Below are 27,027 nucleotides of genomic sequence, written 5' to 3' on the forward strand. Positions count from 1 at the left end.
TCATCCAGCTCTGACTGGATGGTGGGGAATGGCAGGATTTATACTCTCTTGCAGACAGCTGGTCGTTTGCATTCTTTTAGCAAGTTGTTGAAGCCCCTGGGGACTTATCGGTGTCATTAGGGTTACCTAAGTAGTGCAAATGAGTGTGGAGCCTTTTTGGAACTGTTGAAAGGACCATGTTGTAGACTGGAGATTGATGATGTCGTATCCCTCCCCCTCTGTTGAGAGAGGGCTGTTCAGTTTTGACATAGATGGCCTCTTTGACCCCTCTTTCAAACCAGCGGTTCTCTCTGGCCAAAATGTGGACTTTGCTGTCTTCAAAAGAGTGGCCTTTGCCTTTTAAGTGCAGATGAACTGCTGAATCTTGTCCTGATGGGTTTGTTCTCCTCTGTGCCATGCATTTATAAAGTGTTTTGTTTCCCCAATGTACAGATCTGCACATACAATGCAGTGAGCCATGTGCATGTCTGTACATTGGGAAAACAAACCAGCCACTTCATAAACACATGGCACAACATAGGAGAACAAACAAAAGACAAAGGCCAAAAGCAGAATTTAAGACCTTCCTGATCTTCAATGTAACAGGGACCTCTAGATTCAGTACCCAAACATCATTCCCTTTGAAATAACAATCTGCAGGCTAAAAGGACATCTACATTTGAGCCCTCTAGGATCAAGGGCCCTCAATAAGGAATAGTATCATGTGTGTAAGAGCACTGATGAAGTTGAAGGGTGAGAATGATTCAACTTTTAATAATGGCATATAAATACGCAGGAACTTGAGTGTCCTATTTGAGAAACACTGGTTTTGCTCTGTGCTTCCTAACCTCACTGGCACATGCTCCGATAACTTTGCAAAAGTAAAATCCGAAGGTAAAAACTGCACTGTCCAAATGTCAAGCTCCAATTTTATATTTTGCTTACATTCTTTGTTTCCCTTTTTTAATTGATTTGTTGGGATGGGGCAAGGAGAGTCCCATTTCTTGTGAAGCAATTTAAGTCACTTCCTCAGCCCAAAAGGTGCTTTAAATAATTTTTACATGATTTCTACAAAGTACTTCCAGCAATTGGTCTGTTAACATATTTAAATATTCTTAGTAGCCACATTAAGCCATGATTGTTTTTATTTTATAGCAGGCCAGAGTGAGCAATGAGTTAATATTTTTAGAGTCTTCTCTTTGACCTCCATATGCACAGAGAATTGTACCATTGACCCACTCAGAAATGCAATAGCTCTAGTAAGTAAGCCCTAGAAGGATCTATGAAACCAATTAAAGAAAAACAGGCAATGCAACTCTTGCCCAAGAGAGTATACTGAGCAGCTTTAATTTCCTTTAATCTTAGTTGTGCTATGCCTTTCCTAATTTGTACAACCATGAACAATTCATTTTCACTGCAAATGCTATTTTATTTTACATCAGGTCATCAGAAAAAGGGAGAGCATGAATAATTTACATGCTATAAAGTGCATAATGAAAAGACTCTCGCAAGCTCACTTATTTTTATACCAGCTGAAGGGCACTGCCTGCTGAAATGTGTGAATGCAGTGCCTATATACAATGTCCTCCAGCATAACCATCCTGCAAACACCTAAACATGCATGTCTATTGATGTAAAGGAAGAGTTAAGAATCGTGGATAACATGGAAATTGAAAAGAAAATTTGGGAGAGTTAGAGTAGAAGCCTATAGGACCAACACAAAGGACTAAGACTATGTATAGTTCTTTGAAGGGGTGTTTCACTTTAACAGAGATCAGCAAAGCAGCTATAAGCCCCACTGGTTAACCAGACTAGGAAATCAACTCCACAGGAAGATTAAAACAACTTTATTGAGACTGACTATTATAGCAGATTCTTGTAAATCTGATTGTGCTGTCTTCTGATAGAAGAATCAGGCCTGAGTTGTTTCTGAATGTTTCTGCAGCCCATTTGCCTAACAATACCTGCATATTTCCATCAAGGTCATCTTGATCATCTTCTTTATGCTTTGCAGCACCCCTTTGAAATATTCTCTGAAGCAGTTTTAATCAGTGGAACAGTCACTTTGATTCACTAGGCAACAGTGCCTTCATTCACAAGGCATATCAGCCAAAGAAAGCAGATCAGCTCTGCCTCAACTGTTCATCAAGGTGGACCAATGTACCTCTGCAAACATCCATGTCACAATCTACTGTACAAGAGATTTTGCTACCTGAGGTAAGGCAACAAATAATCTTTTGATCTCTCTAAATAAAGATTTATTAATAGCCAAGACCTAGATATTCAGGATTAGTTGTTTTTTATTTCTTAAAAGTTTGGGGAAGAAAAATTCAAGATCATCCCTTGAGGGCAGAAGTAAAACAATGAATTGAAGACTTCAATTTTATATATAGCTTTTTAGAATTCCCTGATTATCTTAAACCAGTTCTTTGGAAAGGTAACCCCACTCTGCCTAATGGTAGAATCAGCCCTGCTAATCACACAATAATCTAGGACAGACATGTCAAACTCGCGACGTCACGTGACGTTGCGCAACATATCGGAGCTTTTTTGCCATTGCCAGCAATGGGGCGGGCGCAGCTCCGGTATGATGAAACCAGCCCGCAGGCTGGCAGTTTAACACCCCTGATCTAGGAAGTAGTGACAAGTTCCCATGTTAAGGCAAGCTTCCAAACTGGCTCTACTGCCAGTGACTTCATTGACATACCCAAATGGTTTTCTTGGGAACAATACAGTACAGAAGTGGTTTGTCATACCATCTTTCAGGATTTAAAAAAAAAAAATTAAATTCCCAGAGTAGCCTGTAGCCCCAGGATTTTCTGATGTTCTTTCATCTATCCTGCTTAGATATTCAGGTTTAGCTAGTATCAACTACATGTTGAATCAATGCAAGAATCAAAATACAATTATATATTAATTTGCATGTCTCCATATTTTTAAAAATGGTTCTCCAATTTAATTATCTAACAAAAAACTATATACAAAACTATATGTAATCCACATATAAATATATTATGGAGAAAGACTTGCAAAAATATGTCTAACAAGAACATACATAGAAAATGTTTATATATATGTTTGTAAAGAATGTTAAAATTATCAATTGATGAAATGGATAAAATTAATTACAGTTAAAATGTATGACACTACACAAAACCAAAATCAAGTTTTAGCCATAGTTTTCTTTTATTTATATTCATTCATTCATTAGCCCCCAATTTTTGGCTTAAGAAAAAAAAAAGAAATGACCCTGATCATGAACATGCCAGATATACCAAACGTGCACTTTATATGGGGTACATGACAAATCTAAGGCAATGTTGGTGGGTTGTAGAGCCTATGCCTCTGTCCTGCAGAGGCCATTCTTCTGCACAAATGAATCCACCAGTATCATCTATCACATATCATTCTCCTCGATCCACACCATCCTGGTTTGTTCCTGGAAGATGTGGGCCCGTACCACCTTTACCAGGTCCTCTGAACTGCTCCAGGACTGAGGATCTACCCATACCCACAAACAGGGCAAGGTATGGAGAACCCATTCATCTCTTTGACATTTCTTTAGTACCTCAGATTCTCGCTGCCCCGGCTTCCCTAATAGGCTCCTAGAAAGAACACAGAAGAGAAATACACCATTAATCATGTACCTTTTCAGAGACTGATGACATATTTGTTGATGGAGGCTGAGTAAAGCATATTTTAAGTCTAATGTTCTAATCCCAAGAATGGATGGTGTGATGGAATGTCCAATACATCCCAGGAAAGTAAAGGAGAAAACAGAGCTTTTAAAGAAGAGATGCCTTAGGCCAGGATAAGGGGGAAGCAGGAAAAGGACATTCAGAACAACTCCAACTTAATTACATTAGTTAACAGTTGAAGGGGAGAATTGCTTTGACAGGCTTTTAGGATTATATTGCACTGCTCTAAAAAATAAAATATCTTTCCAGAAATCCCAGTAATTCTTGTTTCCTAAGTTTGCAATCCTTGCACCGCTTAACAGATGGGCCACCATACAAATTCTTTGGCTGCTGTTAGCACCAATCATTATACTAGTGCAGTATTACAAATTATAATAATCTCGTTATTCAACAATAATAGCTGAGACCAGACAGAAGCTTTGACAAGTCAAGTACTGAAAAATCCAGAGTGTATATTTTTTACTATTAATGAAACCGGGTCATTCATAATATATTTGGGGAGGTACTTGACTAAATAGAATATATGCCCCCATGCAAGAGTATTTAACTTTTGGGGAAATGCTAGCTAATGTTGCCAATACTAAGCAAGATGGATCAGTAGTCTAATTTAAAATAAAAATAATTTTTATTTCTTATGTATTTTTTTAACATAGAGATTAAAACATTTCCACATAATTGATATACAGAAAGAATCACAGGGAGAACTGGCAACAGGGGAGAGATATTCATATAAAGTCAATATTCATACATTCAGAGCTCTAGCTAAGCCAACTGTTTCTTAGTGCTCTTTGATGAAACTGTAAATAGATCATAGCAAATGCATATTATTGAGATGGTAATTTCTGGACAAAACAAGCAAGGGGAGTCATATACTATCCAAGGAAATTTAGCTGCTCTTACTCATTGGCTAGATTCATTCTTCATGCTAACTTATCAATTGCTTAACCACAATTTCTTGATTAAGCTACATTTCTGGATTTACACTCATTAAGCCAAAACCTCCAAGCGAAGTGCTTTTGTAGGCATTTTGTGCTGAACACAGAAATCAGAAGGTATTTTTCCTTGTCAGAAATATTTGGTTCACAGCTATTAGAATCCACGTTCCTGCCATCACAACACACATTGAAAATTCAACCTGTTGGCAGTAAGCTGCCTGAACATCTGAAAGTCTGTTGCTTGGTGAATCAGTCTAGATACTGTTTGTACATTTTCGTACATTTCATGCATATTATACTCTTTTTATTCATGCATAAAATGTCATAATGCCATTTGCTATTTAAAGGACCTTTCCACATTAGTGCATGAAATTGAAGGTTTACTATATCATAGACTGTAAATGCCAGAGTCAATCCCTTTCAATCAGAATAGAAAAGGGAGGGACCTTTCAGGTCTTCTAGTCCAGCCCCCTGCTCAAGCAGGAGACCCTATACCATTTCAGACAAGTGACTGTCCAGTCTCTTAAACACCTCCAGTGATGAAGCACCCAAAATTTCCGATGGCAAGCTGTTCCAATTGTCCTCACTGTTAGGAAGTTTCTCCTTAATTCCAAGTTGCTTCTCTCCTTGATTAGTTGCCATCCATTGTTTCTTGTCCTGCCCTCTGTGGTGCTTTGGAAAATAAACTGACCCCCTCCTCTTTGGGGCATCCTCTCAAATACTGGAATACTGCTATCATGTCATCCCTAGTCCTTCTTTTCTCTACACTAGCCAAATCCAAATCTTGCAACTGTTTTTTCATATGTTTTAGTCTTCAGGCCTTTAATCATCTTAGTTGCTCTTCTCTGAACTTTTTCCAAAGTCTCAACATCTGTGGTGACCAAAACTGGATACAGTATTCCAGATGTGGCCTAAGGCTTTATAAAGCGGTACTAATATTTCATGTGATTTTGAGTCTATGACTCTATTTATACAACCAAGGATTGTATTAGCTTTTTTGGGCTGCTGCCGTACACTGCTGGCTCATATTTAAGTGATTGGCCACTAGGACTCCAAGGTCCCCCCCCCCCATAGTTACTGTTTTTGAGTCAGGTTTTGCCTAATCTGTACTTGTACCTTTGGATTTTCTTGCCTAAGTGTAAAACCTTGCTTTTCTCCACATTAAATTTCATATTGTTGGTTAGAGCTCCTTGTTCAAGTCTGTCAAGATCTTTTTAGATCCTGAGCCTGTCTTCTGGGGTATTGGCTATTCTTGCCAACTTAGTGTCATCTGCAAATTTGATGAGATCTCCTTCTATTCCCTCATCTAAGTCATGTATGAAGATATTGAAGAGAACTGGGCCTAAGACGGAACCTTGTGGTACCCCACTGCTTACTTCCCCCCATATAGATGTAGTACCATTGAAGACAACTCATTGAGTATGGTTTGTCAGCCAGCTACAAATCCATCTGGCAATGATGTTGTCTATCCCACACTTTTCTAGCTTACCAAGAAGTAGGTTGTGGTCTACTTTGTCGAATGCCTTGAAGTCTAAGTATACTATATCCACAGCATTTCACTGGTCTACTAATTTAGTTACTTTGTCAAAGAATGAAATAAGATTGGTTTGGCATTATCTGTTTTTAATAAAACTATGCTGGCTTTTATTTTTATTTGTTTCTAGATGTTCACAGATCTGGTTTTTTTTTTTTTTATCTTTGTCTTTTGTTGCAAGTCTTTGTTCATTCTGAGCCTTTGCTTTCCTGACTTCATCTTTGCAGATTCAGGCAATCTGCTAATACTGTGCCTTAGCTATGTGTCCTTCTTTCCATTTTTTGTACCTGTCCTTTTTGTCTTTCAATTTATCAGAGAGATCTTTGTGCAACCATGCTGGTTTCTTCTTGGATTTTTTGTTTTTCTTTTTCAGTGGTATTGTGCTGGACTGGGCTTTTGTGATCATATTTTTCAGAGTTTCCCACACTTCTTGAGTTGTTTTCCTTTTAGGATTTTCATCCATGGAATTTTTCTTAGGCTCCTGAGTTTGTTAAAATCAGCTCTTTTAGAGTTTAAGACACTGGCTGGATTATGTTATATTGCCTGTATTCACATTATATTGAATTCCAATATGACGTGGTCACTCTCGCCCAGAGTTCTGGCAACTTCAACTCCCTCTATCACTTCTTCTCTACTAGTAAGTCTATGATAGGTAGTCAGTTCAGTAGTATTTTTTTTGTTCCCTTTAATTGTGTCCAGTTCTTGGAGACTGCCCTGAATGCCCTGCAGTTTTCTTGGTTTTTCAGAAGCAGTTTGCCATTGCTTCCTTCCTAGGGCTAAGAGTAGGTGACAGATGTAGAACTCATCTTCTGCTGATTTCTAGCCTGATGCCCTAACCAGTACATCACTGAATATCCTGAGAACTGTTTCTTTTCTGATCACTTCCAAATGTACTGGCTGCAGACCATGGAAGATCTCTTTGAATACATAGGGTTGAAAACTAGCATGGTATCAGTGTGCTATATTTTTAATTCATCATATTCATTGAGCACTTCTTTATCTTCAACCAATACAACAATCATCCAAATAAGTCCTATTTTGGGGGGGGGGATATTGATCTAAAACTCTGTTAGAGTTTTGATGATGTACAACATATTGATTGATATTTGGAAGTAATCAGAAAGGGGTATTATTTATTTATTTATATGGTAGAATGAATTTGGCATGCAGATTTTTTTTCCCTAGCATCCATCTAATATTCATCCTTTGTTCCAAAATCTTCTTAATGGATCTTATGGTATTAGTAAAAACAAAGTAGCTCCTGTAAGATTAAATTCTGCCCATTCATCCTATGATTCTTGTTTCATAGCAGTTTCTCTTCCAGTCCATATCTCTTCCTTATATTTGGGAAGACAGTAGTTCTTTCCACCCACATTCCAGTTCTGAGAAGGGCTTTTATTCATACCTGATTCCTTTGATCTTTTTCTCAGTGACTTTAACATAGATAATGATGGGGTATATTTCACTTTTAATTAGATCCTTTACCAGCTGGACCTCCAGCTCCAGCAGACAGTGTTGGTTCTGTGAAGAAATCCAACAGGTTTAGTGATTCAGATGGAAAAGAAATAACCTATTTCTGATTAGTTATCTAAATCAAATCCCATAGTATGAAACCTTATTGCTTTTCCAATAGTAATTCTATTAAAAGATGGAATTTACAACCAACTTACAAGGAAGAAAAAAGAACTGAAGGGTAGAGCCAGTTGATATAATAGACACAGTATTTTCTATTATATGTCTACATTGGATTCAGACTATTTCAGGGACAAAGTGTCTTCTGAGTTATCTGAAGACTAAATATTCCCACAGATATATATGTCCCATGAGCTCAGAAAAGGTCAGAGAATGTAAGAAAAAATTAACCAGATGAAATTATGATCTGAACAGTGCTGGTTCTCACACACAAATCAGTAATCAGGCACAACTTAAAAGGAATTCATTGAACTTCTGCAAAGTGGTTGCCCACATTCTTATGCTTGTTATTTAATTCCATGTATCAGCCACTCAATAGGAGGATTTTAAGCAGGATAAGTGTTCTCAATTGTCATCCAGAAGTCTGAGATAGCTTCATCCTAATAAATTTGGCTTGCTCTCAGAACCATAAGATCCCTGTCACAAATAGTTACCAATCCTTTTATTTGTTACCTTCATTCAATTTTATTGACTGAATGCTGTAAGGTTGTCCAAAACCGGACCACATTTCTCTCCTATTCACACACGAAAAAAATCCTCTTGGTTTTCTCTATTCTGACAAGCTTATACTAATCTTCCTTAACTGGCATCCTTCTAATGGCTGGTGGATTATGTGAACTGTCATCAGATCTGAAAAGCATACTTTGGGAAGGCTGCTTTATACCTTCCGTTGCTTATTTTGCTGATCTTGCATTTTTAATCTACCAGAGAAGGGCCTATGGGCCATCAGTCTCTTCATTACATTAAATTTGCAACATAGACATTATGCCTCCAGCTCTACAGATTTTTTAATAGCACTTAGCACAAGCAGTATTATAGCAAAAAGTGGCCCATTTGTTAAATTTATGTAGTTCCCACACTAAAGCAAGCCCATAGAAGACATCAAGCTTGTGGTCCAAGTGCTGCACTGGTTCTAATACACAAAGGCATGGGTGCGGGGGAAGTCATTCTCTCTCAAATCATCCTACCCCACAGGTTTCTTGTTCTGGATGGGAGGTGTGTACATTACCTTGAGTTCCATAACAAAGGGTGGATATAAATCTAACAAATAAATGGAGCTGGGATCCATTTTCTTACCTTTTTAATAGCTTCCTGGATCATGTGGATCATCCCACAGTCCCTCTGATTCTGGGAGAGCCTCTCAGCATTAACAACATTCTTGGAAGAAGCACAGAATGCTCTTTGTTTTGCAAGGTTATCTAGGAAAGGAGGCAACAACAAAAGATGGATAGTAAAACATATGGAGGGGGAAAAGAGCTAAGAAGCATGTGTTGAATGCCACAAAAAAGCTTCCAAATTATAAGTTAAGACAGTCAGCCTCAATCCTCCTATGCATCTTTAATCAGAATAAACCCCACTGAATTTAATATTATTTATTTTCCATTAAGTATTCAGAGGATTAAAACCTAATCCTGCAGTCTGGAGTGGAGTCCGTCGAACACTAGGACTAAGTAAGGATAAAAAAGATGGGTTTAGCCCAAAGACATTTTATTGTCTTGAAACAAAAGGCAAAATGGCATCTTCCCACACAAGGTCAATTGGACACATATTAAAATATACAATGCAGATGATGGGATAATATCCCATCATACAACACACAAAGCATTCCTCTAAGGAAACAGGGGGATTCAGAAGAAATAGTGAAGGGAGTGGCATTGTTACCATTACCTTTTCTGTGACTGCAAAGAAATAAACTGCAGATTAGTTTATTATTCAGTACTTTACTTTTTCTCTCAAAGGATGACTCCCTTTATTCTCCCACATTGTGATCAGGGAAAGAAAAAAGTTTGTGTTGAGAGTGACAGCAAAAAGATTGCAGCAGTAGAAGAAAGCTCTTAGAAAGACCAGAATTAATAGAACACAAAGTAGTCTAGAAAAAGAATTTCTACTACATTGTAATTTCCAATATTTTTTGTAAGATCTATGAAGAGAAAGCCATTTTTCTTCAAGACCTATCCAGGGATCCTGCTCTCAGAAGGAGTTTCCTATGTGTCCTATTGTACACACAGTCTGAATATTATCTCAGTTTTCCCTGATGGATTTCAACCTGCCATGCAAATAATTGTAGCATTAGCAGATGAAGCTCTCAGGACAGAACATTTTTTGCTGCAATCTTGCAGGGCATTCAGATGGGCTGGTTTGGGTTTTATTTTCTGTCGATGAATGCAGTATCTCAGAATTCAATTTTTCTGACCCAGATTGTTAACTTTTTTCACTGTGGAAACAGTAAGCACGGGCTGAAATACAAGAGGCCTCCTTTGAAGGTTTGTTCTGCTTCTCTTCAAGATGCAGAATGGGGAGACACTCTCAGAAAGAAAGAAACTGCTTTTGTGCTCCCTGATAAGAAAGGAAGGTTACACATAGCCCTTGACTTACAACAGTTTGCTTAGTGACTGTTCGAAGTTACAATGGCACTGAAAACAGTGACTTATGACCGTTTTCACACTTATGGCCATTGCAGCACCCCCATGGTCACATGATCAAAATTCAGATGCTTGGCAATTGACTCATATTTATGATGTCCCGGGGTCACTTTTTGCAGCCTTCTGACAAGCAAAGTCAATGGGCAAGCCAGATTCACTTAACAACTGTATTATTAACTTAACAACTACAGTGATACAGCTGTTGCCAGAAAGGTTGTAAAATGGGCCAAAACTCACTTAACAAATGTCTCACTTAGCAACAGAAATTTTGGGGTCAATTGTGGTCTTAAATTGAGGACTACCTGCATTTAACTCAGAAGTTCACACTCTGGAATGCCTCTGAGTTAGACATCCTGATCTAGGACATTCAATATGTTAGCTTACCCGCTGGGATAAAGCAGAAATCCTGACGTGAAGAAGGGAGGTCCAGAAGGTTCCTCAGGAGCAGAGGGGCTAAGCATCCAGGGGAAAGCATAACGGGGCGACGGGTCTGAACCATTACAGGGTGAACCAGACTGTATGGTTTTTCAACTCCAGCTGTATGTAAAAAGCAGTGAATAATGGGAGAGACTTTGCTAGTTTTATATATGCAAGTTTAGCAAGAGAAGAACTGTGAGAGATACCATATAAGGAAGATTCCTAGGTTTCTAATACAGGTAGTCCTTGACTTACAACTATTTGTTTAGTGACTATTCAAAGTTACAAAGGCACTGAAAAAAGTGGTTTTCACATTTACGGCTGTTGCAGCATTCCCATGGTCAGGTGATAAAAATTCAGATGCTTGGTAACTGGCATGTATTTATGAGAGTTGCACTGCCCAGGGATCCTGTAATCAACATTTGTAACCATCTCAGCTGGCTTCCAACGAGCAAAGTTAATGGGGGGAATCCAGATTCGCTTAATGACTACATGATTCATCTAACAATTGCAATGATTTGCTTAACAACTGTGGCAAAAAAAGCTTGCAAAATGGGGCAAAACTCACTTAACAACTGCTTTGCTTACCAAAGGAAATTTTGGGCTCAATTATGGTTGTAAGTCGAGGACTACCTCTAGTTGTATATCATATTTGCAAAGAAGGGGTACAGCTGTTTGGCTCATGTATTGCGTAAATCACTACTGTCTAATCACTACAAATTAAATTGGCCATGTTCTGAGATTAAAAACAAATAGGCACCAAGCTGTTCTACATGCATGAAGGAGTGTGTCATACCATGAAGCAAACATCTGCACTCTGGTAACCTCTAGATATATTGAAGTACACATCTATCATGCCCAGGGAGCAGGTCGAGAGTAACAAGATTGTCAGAACAGTATATTTGGAAGGCACCGGATCTGAGAAGCCTTTGAATATGCATATAAAGACAATGTAAATTGTTGCCCTGGGGAGTAGTGTGTTGCAGGAAAGATCCTAAACTCTCAATTACAGATAGTAATATATGTTTCCATTATTATCTCCACATGCATGAACACTCACAGACAAAGATACTATACACACTGGATTTAACAACATATTCTTATTTTGGATCTTCTTCTCCCCAGTCATTTCTGATAGTCATTAGGAGAAAGAATTCTTCATCACCTGAGCTATAATGGCTCTGAAAACACTTCCCAGGAAGATTCACCTGCCCCCTAATCCAATGTCTTCCTGGTGCCTGCTGATTTTGCTTTCTATTGCACCTTTAACTTATTTTAGTGCGTTTCATACAGTGCATTATTTATATGCTGATTTTAGAAGACTCCCTGGTTTTACATTTATTTGTATATGTTAATTATTTACCAAGCTTTGAATATTTTATTGTAAGCTGTCCTGACAGCATGATTCAAAGGCAAGCTAAGAATCTTAATAAGGCATCAATTTCTAATTTCTTATGAATGTGCAAAGGTATAATATCCCAACATACAGAGTACACCTCCTGGTCCCTCAGAAGCTACTAATCTAAAATGGAAGTATAGTGTTAAGCTTCTTCCATCTATATGTGGACTGAGACATAAGATAAATAACAATTCACCTGGGCAAGAGTCCAGCCAAGGGTTCTCATCCTGTTTCTTGAGTTTCACCAGGCGAAGCTGCTTCAAGGTCCGTTTCTTCAGCTAAAAAGACGAAAGGAAAGGGAGAAGAAAGGGAAAAGAGGAATCACAAGGAAGGCATTATTCAGATGCTGGCAAAAAATACACCCATATATTTATTATTGGAAGCTAAATTTTCAAGATTGTCGAGATGTAGCTCACTAAGAAAAGTAGAACATATCACTAGTTTAAGATAGAAGAATCTAAAGAAAAAAATGTAAATCTCTAAGGGAGATGGGTAGTTAAGAAATACAAAATATTGAATGGAAGATAAACATATCAGGACAATCATGGGGAATTGGAATAATAGGGAGACGATCTAATGAATACAAATGGGCTAGCCCTTCCAAAAAAATGGCAACTAAATGGTCTTATTTCAAATAATATATATAATAATAGAGGGAGATCTATTTGATGATTTAAAAGCACTGACATGGTAGACTAGTTGGCAAAGGAAGAAAGCCAGAATAAGGCTGAAGAAAATTGGGGTTTTGATTTATTAGAGGGGATTTCATATTACTAATTAGAGGGTTAAAGAGAGAAGTTGAGATAAGGGGAATTTTGGTCATTAAATTTAAAATATTTGGAAATAAGTTGAAAATAAGGATTCTATTTATTTAATATTTAAAAATTAGATCCAAAAGAAAAAAATTTATGAATATGTTTATTGATTAACCCAGACAATATATATAATGGTTTTGATTTATTAAAGGGGATACTGTATTATTAATTAGATGATTTAATATGGTGGGAAATAGATAACTTTTAGGAAATAGAACAAGACTATACTCAAATAGATAAGATGTGTATTTTGAATATTAGAATCTGTTATGAATTGAGATAAGGGAAACTTTGGTTACCTAAAACCTGAACATTATAAATATCAGATGTTAAATTTGAATATTGATGGGAAACTAAAAATTGGGAAAAATCAATAACAGGACATTGATTTGTCTATAAAGATTGAATGTAAAAGTAATTAAGATATGTATAAGCTAAAATTTTATTGATAAATATAATAATGATGTTTTTACTTAGTTGATATAATAAGAACTGTACTAGCTTAAATATGAGATAGTAGATATTAAGGGAAAAAGAGAGGAAATATTTGATGTTGTAACTTGAGATTTGTACTAAAGATTTTTGTATGTTATTGAACTATTGATTAACCCAGCCACCATGTTGCTTTCTAAATACCTAAATGTAAAATTAGAAAATTAATAAAATATTTTTTTAAAAAAAGAAATACAAAATAAAAATAAATAAAATAGAAAAAATGAATTTGTTTTCAGCTCCAGAAAGAAAATACACCATAGAAATAGCTACTGTACAGGGTTCTTACCCCTTGATAAAATATTTTTACTTTACCAATGTGGTAGGAAATCAGCTATCCAGTTCTTTACTCCTCAATTTTAGTATTTAACACAGATAACTAATTCTAACTAATTCTAAAAAGAGCCAAGGTGGCACAGTGGTTAAAATGCAGTATCACACACTAATTCTGCTGACAGCAAGCAGTTCAATTCTCACCAGCTCAAGGTTGACTCAGCCTTCCGAGGCCAGTAAAATGAGGACCAGATTGTTGGGAGCAATACGCTGACTCTGTAAACTGCTTAGAGGAGGCTGTATAGCACTGTGAAGCAGTATATAAATCTAAGTGCTATTGCCATTGCTAATTGGCCCTTGCACCAATTATCAGGCTGATTATGAAAATGAGTTTATTTCTGTAGGATAAAGACAAAGTTACAGTTTTGACTGAGATTTCATTTGTTATGATATAATAGATACAGGACTTAGAGTAAAGAAAATGGGTTCAAATCACCCACAGTTAAATAGTTTCTTGGATGAGCTTGTGCCATTCAATCTTTATCTCAGTTTAGCCAATCTCACAGAGTAGAATAAATTTAGATAATCACATTTATACCAGTTTGAGACCCTTAGATGAAAGAACAGATTCAATTATGGCTAAGAACAGTAAGACTTTGTGCTCTAATAATATGATGTAATAATAAGAAAAAAGTCCTTCTGAACTTGTATAAAACACTCTTCTCTCACTGTTCAGTATTCAAGCTACATTTATCTGGGTTAGTGGAAAGAAGAGCAATATTTGCAGTTCACCTTTGATGCAGAATATAGATGAGTAAAATTAACCTTCTCCACCTTGGTGGCCTCCAGATATGCTGGATGACAATTCCAATCAATGATGAACTATTAGTTCTTTCTAGGTAACCCATCCATTGTCCCCAGTCTCTCACTTCCAGCTCACCTTATTCCTGCAGCTTTTCTGCCACATTGCTATCTGTATCTTCAAGAGCTGGTAAGCCCTGAAAGAATGACATCAGTTGAAAATCAGACCCTTGGCAGCCTAAAATGAAACAAAACAAATGCCAAATACTATCTAGAGGTATCCCAAGACATACTAAAGTCAAAAAAGTATCATTTTTATAATCATTTGGTGATTAAAAGCCATAACTATAGCTCTCCATTTTATATAACAGTAGAACAGGAGGTTGTTACTAACCAACTCCCGTTTCTCATAATGATGAACTAGTTCCTATTATACCTTCTGAGAAAATGCCTCTTAATAAAGACTGAGATATCTTGTGTCTTCCATGTAATAGTATTCCACAACAGAACACCTTAAATTTTCATTTTCAAAACGTAAGCATTAACTTATATAGGAGACAGCAAAATAGTTTACTCGGCCCTCCCCTCCATTCTTAAAATGCTGCCATGCATGTCACAGAGCTGGAAGTCCTGGTCTTTTGCCAGCCTTTATCCTTTGTCCTTTAGATCATAATAGAAACCATTGAGAATCATGACTGCTTCCATTTGCATAGATCTGCCCTTCAGGTGAAAAGCTGCATTTTATGTTTTCCCATAATACAATGTAAGACTGCATTAAGATAAAGAGACAAAATCCCAAACGGGATTGGAGTAAGACAGTTACCAACAAAATGCATCTGACAGCAATTCCAGCTTGTATTTACACGACAGAAGGATGAAATCTGCTGGCAAACTGCCATTTTATCTCTGCCGTGACAGAATGGGAAGTATGACAGGGCCACTATGATTTCTTCCCACCAAATGATTACCATAGTAAGAAAATCACCACATTAATCCCAGAGTAAATATGAGTTAGATAAGATAAACTTTATTGTCTTTCTTACTGTGGGCACAACGGCACACATCAAAAATGAAATTTAATTGCATTAGCTGCCTAATCCAGGTATGCCTCACCCTAATATACCATGTTTTCCTCTCACAGGGATCGCAAAACAAAGTAGTCACAGAATTTATGTTAATCTGGATTCCACTCAGATGTATGAACTGATGAATTTCCTTTCTATTTATTTATTTTTGTGTTTAAAAGATTTGTATGGCTGCCCATTTTGTGGCACACAACTCTGGCCATGATAAAAACACAAGTAAGAAAACCAATGCGAAAGAAAAAAAGGGGAGGAGGGGAAATCAAGAAAAGCCAGGATCCCAAGCCAAAACTCTTTAACTTCATCTCTTCAATTCCCAGGCTACAACCTTAAGGTCCCAGCACCTGGGGGGAAAAGCCAGATATCCACACAGAAGGCTAAGAGGATGAGGGCTTGCAAGATCTCAAGGGAAAAGATGTTCCATAGCATAGGAGACTGCCATAGAAAAGACACATTTCCCAGGATCCACTAGATGGAAACATTTGAAGGAAGGGCCTGGAGCATGCCTACTCTACCCAATCTAGCGGAATCGGCAATCTCACAGGTAACCTGGCCCTATGCTGTGTAGGACTTTAAAGGTGATAACCAGCAGCTTGAAATTGTACCCAGAAAGAAACAAGCCAGTGCAGCTTGCACAACAATGTTATAAGGTGGGTAAAACCAAGAGGTACACAGAACTGTGTGAGCTGTTTTTTTGGATAGATTGTAACTCCTGGACAGATTTCAAGGGGCAGCCTCATATATTGTATATTACAATAGTCCATCTGGGAAGTGACCAAGGCATGAATAAACTTCTTAGTGCTGCCATTGAACATGCATATTACTGAGAATTCTGAGAGTGAACTTTACAAATCCAGACAATAGGAGAACTTATAGCCCCCTATTTTGCTGGTGAGGCATCATATGATTCTTGAGCCAACTTCAGGAAACTTCAGATTATAGACCAAATCAATTCACTGTTAAATTAAATATGCATAAAAGAATGTATAATTAAAATAATAACTCTAAAGAAAATATTTTTTTCAAAAGGGTATATATATGAGAACTCAGCATTTTTAAAGAAATGCCATTTCAAAAAACACAGTGCTGCCATCTGCATTGAGAATTAACTCTGCTAAGCTCAACTCAGAAATCTGCTGCCAACGCACAGGGTTTTTTAAAAATTTATCTTATAGTACGTAATAGATTATTAAATCAATGGTTTCTTTAATAAAATGCTTCCTCAATCTGATAAACTGGATGTTTATCTATCTATCTATCCATCTATCTTTCTTTCTTTCTTTATCTATCATTTCCATCAGCAAGCTGTATACAACAGAATATGTAATCCAACGTACCTGGAAGGTATTAGGTTAGAAGTGTTAAACCTATTTTTTTTATAAAAAAAATATTAATTTATATTTGTTTCAATCATCTTTACCCAGTTCTCATTTCTTTCTCCAAAGATATATTGGTGGAAATCTCAAAACAAAAATTTTGATCATGAAAATTCCTATGGATATTTCTGACTCACTAGCATTTGAACATGGGACTGGCAAATTAAAATCTCTCCACTGAGCACCCCACTTACTCCAGATTGCCAGTTCCAGCTCTGTTTACATGTATTTATTCATACTTATCAGCCCAGTCTTCTCTAAAATTCTGATAGCAAGAAAGTAAAAGCACAATACTTAATAAAATTCTTAATCCTGAAAACCCAAGTGCATCTACAGTTATTCTAATACTACTATTGAAATAGTACGAATTATTTTAAAAACTTTTAAAACTAACATTTTTCAGAACTGATGAGAAATCCAGCAGCCTAGAGTTTAACAGCATTTAGTAGGCAAAATGTATCTTAAGATCATCATTCATTCATTCATTCATTCTCCAAATTTTTGAATTTTGTAAATCAAAGGCACAGAACCTTTTGTAAATTAAACTGGGCTAGCAGAATCTCCTTTCCCCAACAAAAACTTGCTTTCCTACAAACCTTGCATCTACAATACCCACATATCATAGCGGTGCTTTGCTTTGTAGGTTACCACAATATTTCCATTACAATAAGTACAAAATTATATAATTTTGTTATATAGAGAATATAAAGCTGGCTTAAAGGTTCTATTAAAATATTGCATGCTCTGATTTCGAGTCATGTGCACATTTGCTTCTTTCTTTCTTTACATAACTGGGGATATTAGGGGTAGAATTTGCACTCATCACACATCTTCAATGACTGAGCTACGATCAGGTGAAGAAAATGGACTGGTCTACTTTTTTCCCCTTTTGAGGCATAGAAGAGTAATTCTAACACATGAACAAGGATGATTACCTGTTGTAGTTGGGTACTGTGCCCTTGTCCAAGTCTCGAAGTGTGAAGGGGTCCACACGAGCACAATACCATTCCAACTGCCCCTTGTACAAGGTATCGGTAACATGAAGGATCTCTCGACACTTCACACATAGAGCATAAGGGTTTGAAAGCTCCAAGAGGCTCAGGTTAGTACGCACATAAAATGAGTCACCAAGAATTTTCTTTCTTGAATCCGATGCTTCTTTGAGAGGCTGATAACCTAATAAAGAGAGTTCAGAAAAGGAAAGAGTTTTAAAGGGTCCATATAGACCAGCAGCTTGCCAGACAATCAGCTGCTCTTTAGAGATGAAAAATAAATGGTCAGGTATTCATTTCTATATATTTTAATATGGTCAGCACAGATGCAGAATATTTTCAATATGTCCAAATGAATTAAAGATAAATGAACACACCATGACACCTTCTGCTTAGCTACTTACCTCTCGCATCATGTGAGAATAGAAGAGCAGATGGGTCCTTCCAGTACAACAAGCTTAAGTGAGCAACCTCCAATGTGCAGTTCTCCAAAGATAGCCCTTCTCCATTTAGCTGTGCCTCCCTAAGCTGAGAGAGAGAGAAGGAGAGAGGGAGAGGGAGAGGGAGATTCAGAATAACATTTCTGGGCTTAAATATTTTTACCTTCTTTACAACTGTAACCTAAACAAGAAATCAAAAGATTATTGATGAATGCAAGCTGGATAGGAGGTTTCCTTAACAGATCTTTGAAACAAGCTGTTTCTGGGTTCTTAGATCTTCCTTTAAACAAAGAATGGAAGTCTTGTAAACTCTTAAAATAAATAACACCTCCCATAAAGATTCCCAAACAGGTTACAAGCTTTTGTTTACTGGTGGATGCTTGCCCCATGCTTGGTTATTTCTGACCAACGGCATCATTTGAGAAAACTACATACAGGAGAAACTTGTGTATGCAGGCTACATTAACAGCAGTTTTATTTATGGCCCAAAGGCCCAAAATGTTTTACAAAAACATTTTTAAAACCTTTTGGCTATAAATAAAATTGATGAACAGCAGTGACTAAGTCAGACACAAGGAATAATCTAACATCATAAACAATTCCACTTTTATTATTCTCCTATTGTGATAGAATAACAAACAGACCTTGGAAATATGGAAGGGAAAGAAAGACCATTATAGGAGAAAGATTAAAGATTAAAAAAAGAACAGCAGGGCTGTTAATGATTTAGGGGAGGGGGAAATGTAAGAAACAGACCCAGAGTAACCCCATCTTAATTATGGTAGGTATTAATTGAGCTGAAGAATTGTTTTGGCAGGTTTTCAAGATTTTGCTACATTATCCTATTAGAACTAAAGTTTGTTCCAGAAATCCAAGCAATTATTTTTTTCTGAATCTGTCTGTCTCAAAGGGCTTGACACCTCAAGAGGCACCATCAGAGCATTCTGTTGGAGCAACAATCTAAGACTTTGCTCAACAGAAGGCACTCAAATATAGTAGAATTGACTTGCTGTATTTCTAAACAAATGAAACAATATGTATTACCATCCTAAGAGAGAGAGGGGGGGAGATAATTTAGTTCAAAATTGTATTCCTCAAGCTAGTATAACATACCGTATATGCCGGCGTATTAGGCGACCCGGCGTATAAGACGACCCCCGTCTTTATAGCTGGGCCGCATTCCTAGAACGTTGTCTTATACGCCGGAAACTACCAGTATTTCCGGCATATAAGACGACTCGGTGTATAAGACGACCCCCGTCTTTGGCGCCAATTTCAGCACTCGCAGAAGTCGTCTTATACGCCGGCATTTACGGTACGCTGAAAATCAATCAGTTGCTGAGAAATATTGAATCAGATACTCAATGAGAAGGCCAATCAGTAAGAAACATAAGCAATTTCTTCATGTTTGGTATAGTCCAATGACCAGAATCAAAAGATAGAAATTGGAAAGAAATTTAGAGAAGCTTCCTTTCCAGCATTCTCTTTTCATTATGGACAGATTATTTTATTTTATTTTATTGCTGTCAAGAATAAATCTTGAGAGTAAAATTGTCATGGAATAAAAAAGAAAGGCATAAAAGATATGTCTGCAGGAAAAGAAAGTATGAGCCCTATATGAAAAGATATTAGACGATAGATTAATCTTCCAAAAGAATGAATGGAAAGTAAATGTAAGTTAAGAGGATACGGAAGATGCCTGGAACAGAGAACTGTGTTATTGAGGACCACAAAAGTAGATACAGATATATTAATGGGGAGTTTAAAATGGATGCCTGGTGGAATGATAAAGTGAAAGAGTTTGTGGATGCGGGGGAAAAAAATCCATATAAGAAAATGATTGCTGCAGCAAAAATAAGAATAACAGTATTTATGGCAAATAATGTAATAAAAGAGAAGGAATGGTTATGAAAAAAAACACAGAGCAATTTTGATGGAGATTTTTTTTTTTTAAAGTTCTGGAATTGGGCAAAAATTCAAGACAAGGAGCCTCACTGGTGAATGAAATTAAAAATAAAATGATCTGAGATTAACTGAAAAGGTTAACTGAAAGGGAATGTCAGAAAGAGTATTTTAAAGTTGTGTAGGGGTATGTCAGATGTATGTTGAGAAGTAGAACTGAAATAAATGCTTCAAATGTTAATGTCCAAGAGTTAGTGTTTCTCTCTTTCTTATCCAACTTTTCCTTCATAGAAATTAGCCGTAATTTCAGAGTTCTATTCATACTTCTAGGAGCCGACATCCCTCTCGGAGTCCTGCCTTCTCAGCTTCTGAGCCTGGTTTCACCCACTGGACATAAATCCCAGTTCTGTTTCCTCCAAGGATGGAAATATCTCCAATCAGTCCCCTGCTCTGGAGTGCTGGAACTCTCAGGGGACTTGTATTGGACAAATGCACCATCACCGATCTAAAAGGGAAAGGAAACAATGAGAGGGATTTATATTCTGGTCTCTGCATAAATGGAGAGATGGATATGGATTCTGTTTTACAAAAACAATAAAGGCACATCCAGTAAAATGTTCTAGCTAGATTTTCTACAACTACTGCAGAGTTTTCATCTGAAGAGCCGTACAATAACTAAATTCATGACACTGCTAGAGATTCTGGTCCTAGGGAGGCAAGATATTTTTATGGTGCAGCCTAAGGACACATGAATCACAAACTTAATTTTTTTGTCTTGATACAATAGTATCTTTTTTCATAGATCTACCAAATCTCAGGTGCCAGCAAGTTCCCAGCACCTTGGGCAACAGCCTCCGTTTCTTGTGCAAGAAAAATTATTGCCAGATTTTAAGTTGGAACTATTCCAGCTTGTCACAATCTGATATTAGATGTAACAGATCACTATTCTCATCACCCCCCCCCTCAGGCACCAGGCCTATTGGAGAATATGAGAATTGCAGTGCTCATGTTAGATTGCATTTGGAAAAAGCTAGGTTAATAAAGGCTATATTTTACCTGACAACAAGGTTTGCTTTGTTTTGTTGCAATTATTTGGATCTAATATAATTTGCATGGGGGGGAGCTGTATTTTCTTTCTTTTTTAATGTGATCTGCCCTGGAGAAGTATATCTAAAAATATGAGAGGTGATTGCAAATCTGGATTCCATTTCCTTTTTTAAAAGACTGTATTCTAATAGTAGGAAGAGCCATTCTCATGATATAACAGCTTCCCTAGTTGGTGCCTGCTGATCTGAACCGTCAAGGAAGTAGAAGGTAGTGCCTCTAGGCTGCAGCATCAGGGGGATGAGATTTGAACTTTGATGGTAGAGGACAATCTTATTTTCTATGACACTTGTGTTGATAAAGCTGTCTCTAGAAACCAACAAGAAAGCCAAACAAACCTTCTGGCAAACTTTTGTTGATCACAATCACTGGAGAGGCAGGCTTCTGATTTTGCCCTGGTGTATGCACTGCTGGAAGAGGAAGGTGACCTGGCAGAAGAAGCTGTGGTGGTGGTACTTCCTGAAGGGGAGAAAGATGGAGAACAAGTTCGTATTATTCATTCTTACATGGCATGTAGAGGCTGGGGAGGTTCACGGGAGGATAAACACTGACATAAATATGGGAAGAAAACCCCAAATGGAAAAGGACTCTTTCATATACTGTACAAGGCTACTATGGCATAGGATGGGTGGAATTCAGGAAAGAACCTTCACACCTACAAGCTTGGGTCACTTAAGGTGATATCAGCCAAAAGATAGCAAGTCATGGAATAAATATGGCCTCTTTAAAGGACCCCCATATTGCATTAAAATCAGGAGTGCAGATGTCCATTCAGGGAGTCAACAGAGAAGCTGTAGGCATTGAATGATTGGGTTTGGGGCACACCTTTGGCATACTTAATATCTAAATGCAAAAATCCAGACAGATCGTGCTAAATGCCAATCTTCCTGTTAGATGCCTTGGTAGTGAATGCCACAAAACTATCTGATCTCAGGATATACAGTGAGACAGGCTCTAGAGATTTACAACCTGTCACCAAGAACCAATAACAGCCAGAAGGTGAAACATTCATCTTTTCCAGTTTCTACTTTTCTGAATCTGAATTGCATTCATTGTCTAACCACTCCCCCCTCCCCAATAAATTAAGTACACCAAACAGGAATAACCTGAGAGTCAAGCATGCATGCAGGACACCAGTGAGCCCCTGGATAATTAACCCAGAGCTAGCAACTGAAGCATAGGGCAAGTGTGCCCCCTGGTGGATGCATATTCATGCAGGTGAATAATCCCTCTAGCAGCTTTCAAGATGAAAATATTTGATAGGAAATCATGACTAGCAATACCTGTTAAGTCTTCCATGCTACCAAAGGACCCATAAGACCAACTAAAGACAAAAAAAGACATTGCTTTTTATAAAAATCAAAATCAAATCTCTTATATTAATATACTTTCATTTCTTCAAATAATTCAGAGGACATATAAAATAGTGGGAAGTTCCTTTCCAGCCTTCATTAATTCTCCACCATGTTATCGTATTATCTATATTAATAAATTGCCCTTTTCAGCTTTTTTTGTAACCTGAGCAGGGTAACTTTGTCTATTTCATTCATCCTAGAATCTAAAATCTCTTCTCTCAAAACAGAACAGTTAAAATCTCTGCGGAGCAGCTTAGAATTGAAGGTGCTCCTGTCTCTTGCCTGGCCTGTTTCTGTTCTCTGCCATGACTTCATTCCCTTCATTCCATTTCCAGAGGATAAATGCTTTTATTACCCATACAGAAAACTGATGGATTGGCAGAGAGGAGAACCTTGAGAAAGAGCAGTGACTGGATTGTTCAAATTCAGCACTGAAAGAATATCTCATGAGTTTCTGCCACTTGACAATTGGAATTAAACTAAGTCAAAAGGAGATGATCCAGAATTCACAGTAATGCTGACATTCTGCATGTCTGAGGTACAATATTCCTCTATCAGTCATACATTAATGCACTGTTTCTCAGCCTTGACAACTTTAAGATGTGTGAACTTTGACTCCTAGAATTGAAGTCCACACACCATAAAGTTGCAAAGGTTGACAGGAAAAAAAATGCATTAATGTTCAAGGAAAGATTCTTTAGCTCTTCCAAATGGACAAGCCCAAGGTTCAGGAAGCCAACCGAGAAAATTTTCTTTACAGTCTACTCTATTTGTTACCTCTTGAAAGGCGTTGGCCCATCTTCACGCTGCCGTCGAAGTATAGAACCCGCACATGGGGGGAAGGGAAAGATGGAGAGCCGGTTTATTTCTTTCTCTCTGTCTGGAGTCACTTCCTAAGGAAAGCAGAAAACATATGTTGAATTCAGACAATTCCCTACCTCCTCACCCCGTATTTCTTTGTCTCAATCAAGCTAGGCTTGATATCACTGCTTGTGATTAATTTTAATCACAACTTATTCAACAAAAGGCATGCACATGTAAACATGTTATCATCTAACTGAGGCATTGAGGTACCATTCACAGAAGTGAGGTGATAAATTTTTATTTAATTATTTCTAACCCATTTATATTTTTACAAATAACTCAAAGTGGAGAACATATCCAGCACACTTTCTTCCTATTACAGTATTTTCCCCACAACAACCCTGTGAGATGAGTTGGGCTGAGAGGGAGTGACTGGCCCAACGTCACCCAGGTGGCTTTCATGGCTAAGACAGGACTAGAATTAAGTCTTCCAGTTTCTAATTGGTGCCTTAGCCACTAGTCCTGTTGACTAACCTGATAACCTCTCAGGGCTTAGGGATGACATTTTCCAGAATTCTGAGTGGTCATAATGGGTGGAATCCAATGGACTATAAACCCAACACTTTTAGAAAATGTCAAGTTGGTGAAGGGTAGCCTAAATACCAGAACTCTAATTGGAAGCTAATCTATCCAGCTTGCATATTTAGGACAGATACAAAGGGAGGGTTCAAGTCCTATTTATAGTTTTATCATTTTGTTATCACCAGCAACTTCATAGATTAAAATTATCCCAACCAAAAAGAGAGAGAACAGAACCAATTTCAGGAAGCAAATGGGATAGAAGCCAATTTGTTCATGGAAGCTACTCCTCCATCTGGAAGCCAGCTATATGAAGAGAACATAGGCTATAGCTGACAGACTCTTTTTTTAAAGGCATACAAGTAGTTTTGAAGTTGTCTCCAACCTTCTGTAAGAGAATAGAATTACACACGTCTGCATGTATTCCAGCACATATGGAAAACACCCAAGATAGAGAAGGGCACCACAAATATATTGACATGCCACAGATCTCATTGTCATTTGTAATTTGATGTTTCCTGGTTTAACAGCCACGAAACTAGCTATTCATCTAAACCCACAAACTCAAAATTAGGTTCTCTTAAAGAAGTTGTGTTGGGAACTACTGGTTCAGTCATTATACACTGCCAAATTTTAAAATCAGTTGAATTTTCTTGATTCAAATTCACTGTAGTCTCTCAATAACTGATGGATATGGCTTCCTATAGTATTTACTTAATGTAGGAGTCCAGTACACAACAAGCCAATATTAGAGGTTGTGACAGTCTTGCCTATCTGCTGGACACAGTACAGAAGATTGCATAATTTTGTTTGTTCTGAGAATAGAAATTTCATCTGTTCTCATCAAAAATCATAAAAGAGGCTTCTCAGCAAGTTCCCATACATATGCTGGGATTGCAATTCCCAATTTAAAGCCCTCTAGATGTTTTGGGCTCTAACTTCCAAGATTGCCAATACAACTTGGGGATGGTTAGTTGTAGGAATCTAACTTAAACCCTCAACTCTGCCTAAGTATATTTTCAGCTTTGGCTATCAGTTTTTGCCACTTAAACAGAAAAACAGCAACAGTTTCTAAGAACATATAAAATTATCTTATACTATATCAGCTCTTTCCTCCAAAAAGCATCAGTTGTGTTTCTTCATTAATAGCCACCACAATATAGTCCTCCACATTTTGCTGAGCTACAACTTTTAGCATCTCTCACTATCAGATGGGTTTTGAAAATTATACCTCAGTCAAGAGTGACTACTCTCTGCCATCTAATTTGTTGTAATTAAAGCTATTACCAAAGTGAGGTCTTTCAGAATTTAAGATTGCACCTTTTTAATTCATGGCTTATGCGATCTCTTCTTACCACATCTGGCCCTACAGAGTCTCTTGGGATTACAATGTCCAGGATGTCTGGTGAATCTACAATCCCATCCTCTATTATGCTCCAACTGCTGCTGTAGAGTGAATGAGAAGAGGAACATATCTTGGGGGGCAGGAGGAGAGAAAAAGAGAGGATGAATGCAAAATACTTCGGTAAAGTAACCCATCTTTTAAGATTCATTCCTACGCAGACATGCTTAATTTTCAGACAAGAATTCTTTGTGTTACTTCATTTACTGCATTGGTTCTATGGAGGGTAAAAAGAGCATTCCTTTTCTAATTTTAGGAATCATCCAGACTGACTCAATCATTTTAGAGAAAAATTTCATTTTGCAATACCAGAAGTTATTAATATCAGGGTAGAATCCTATAAATGCAATGGGATTTGTTTTTGTTTCATTTTGATGAAATATCAAGGGCTTAAAGAAGAATCTGGGACAGTTTCGATCCTACAGACTTTAATGTAGTTTAAGACTGGAATAACTAGCTGTCCTTTTTTGCATTCTTAGTGGACAAAGAATGTTTTTTACATGTGCTTCTTGTGTTTTGATTTCTCACTCTTACAGTTATCTAGGAGATGAGGGCAAGGAAGGTAGCTTATATTGCCATTCACATGTGCCCTCTTCCTCTCTAGTGAGCTTAATTGCATAGGAGAAGTGATGGCAGAACCTGGGGGCAGAGTGAAAAGGGGAATCAGCCTAAAATCCTTGGTAGCCACAAGAGAATTAAGTCCAACCGCCTTGAGTACTTACCTAATTCTAAGCAGTTGAGGAGATCCTGTGCATAGGCTTTTTGCAATAAATCAGTTTAACTGAAACTTCATGTGTGGTCCTGGAATTTTGAGCCTGACAATTCCATTAAATTCTAGCCTCCCTTTCCAACGAGTCATTGGTCTTCTCATCTTTCTTTTGAGGGATTCTTGGTGCTCTCTGAGCTTGGTTGTTTTCTTGCAGACATTTCATTACCCAACTAGGCAACATCATCATTACTAGCCTGTGATGTTACCTAGTTTGGGTAATACAACGACTACAAGAAAACAACCAAGCTCAGAGAGCACCAAGGACTCCTCATTTCAACCCTGAGCTCCAAATATTCTCCTCTATTGTCTTTTTTCTTCCAAGCATACCTTCTTGGCGAGGCCTCTATTACACAAGCATCGCTGCAACTGTCCCTCTAGTGTGCCCTCAGCCTGTGTGAGTTTGCTCAGCAAGTCATCTCTCTCTTCCTCCAAAGTCCGAACACGTTTACGGTATTGGTCCTTCTCAATGAGGCTTTGGGAATACTGGAGCTGAATGTCATCTCGGCTCTGAATGGCCTAAAGGAAACAGTGAGAAAGGGGAACTGATGGGTGAGATTATAGGCAGAACTGTGGATAGCATGCACTCTTCTTTTCTCTAAATCACATTCTAAACAAGTTACATCCAATTTTGCACATTGCTTCATAATTTCTGCTGTTTTAGTATCCATAATCAAAAAGATAAAATGCCATGGTTCTTTTCAGCTCCCTTCTGGTATTCACCAGGCCTTTCTAAACAAAGAATTTGCTAATTGAAAGTAAAATTA

At 37.5% G+C, this 27,027-nt stretch overlaps 1 protein-coding gene across 7 annotated transcripts in view; it reads right to left on the reverse strand.

Moving 5' to 3' along the window:
• Positions 1-3,141: 3,141 nt before the first annotated feature.
• The window catches only part of CARD10 (caspase recruitment domain family member 10), a 42,887-nt gene continuing 19,001 nt past the window's right edge, over positions 3,142-27,027 (reverse strand). For 6 of the 7 annotated variants that reach the window (XM_039333621.1, XM_039333622.1, XM_039333620.1 and 3 more), the window contains 14 exons: positions 26,591-26,779; positions 25,448-25,567; positions 23,487-23,602; positions 22,638-22,678; positions 21,693-21,813; positions 20,575-20,755; positions 18,313-18,436; positions 17,852-18,092; positions 14,598-14,655; positions 12,274-12,355; positions 10,646-10,798; positions 8,916-9,037; positions 7,552-7,667; positions 3,377-3,584 (listed from right to left, as the gene is read on the reverse strand). In XM_039333621.1, coding sequence (XP_039189555.1) covers positions 3,377-3,584; positions 7,552-7,667; positions 8,916-9,037; positions 10,646-10,798; positions 12,274-12,355; positions 14,598-14,655; positions 17,852-18,092; positions 18,313-18,436; positions 20,575-20,755; positions 21,693-21,813; positions 22,638-22,678; positions 23,487-23,602; positions 25,448-25,567; positions 26,591-26,779 — 1,872 coding nt within the window. Of the gene's footprint in view, positions 3,585-7,551; positions 7,668-8,915; positions 9,038-10,645; positions 10,799-12,273; positions 12,356-14,597; positions 14,656-17,851; positions 18,093-18,312; positions 18,437-20,574; positions 20,756-21,692; positions 21,814-22,637; positions 22,679-23,486; positions 23,603-25,447; positions 25,568-26,590; positions 26,780-27,027 lie in introns of all 7 variants that reach the window. The other variant, XM_039333624.1, reaches the window with a different exon arrangement.

Source organism: Crotalus tigris, unplaced genomic scaffold (assembly GCF_016545835.1).
Source record: "Crotalus tigris isolate CLP2741 ecotype Arizona unplaced genomic scaffold, ASM1654583v1 scf7180000024506.7606697, whole genome shotgun sequence".
NCBI classification, from domain to species: domain Eukaryota; kingdom Metazoa; phylum Chordata; class Lepidosauria; order Squamata; family Viperidae; genus Crotalus; species Crotalus tigris.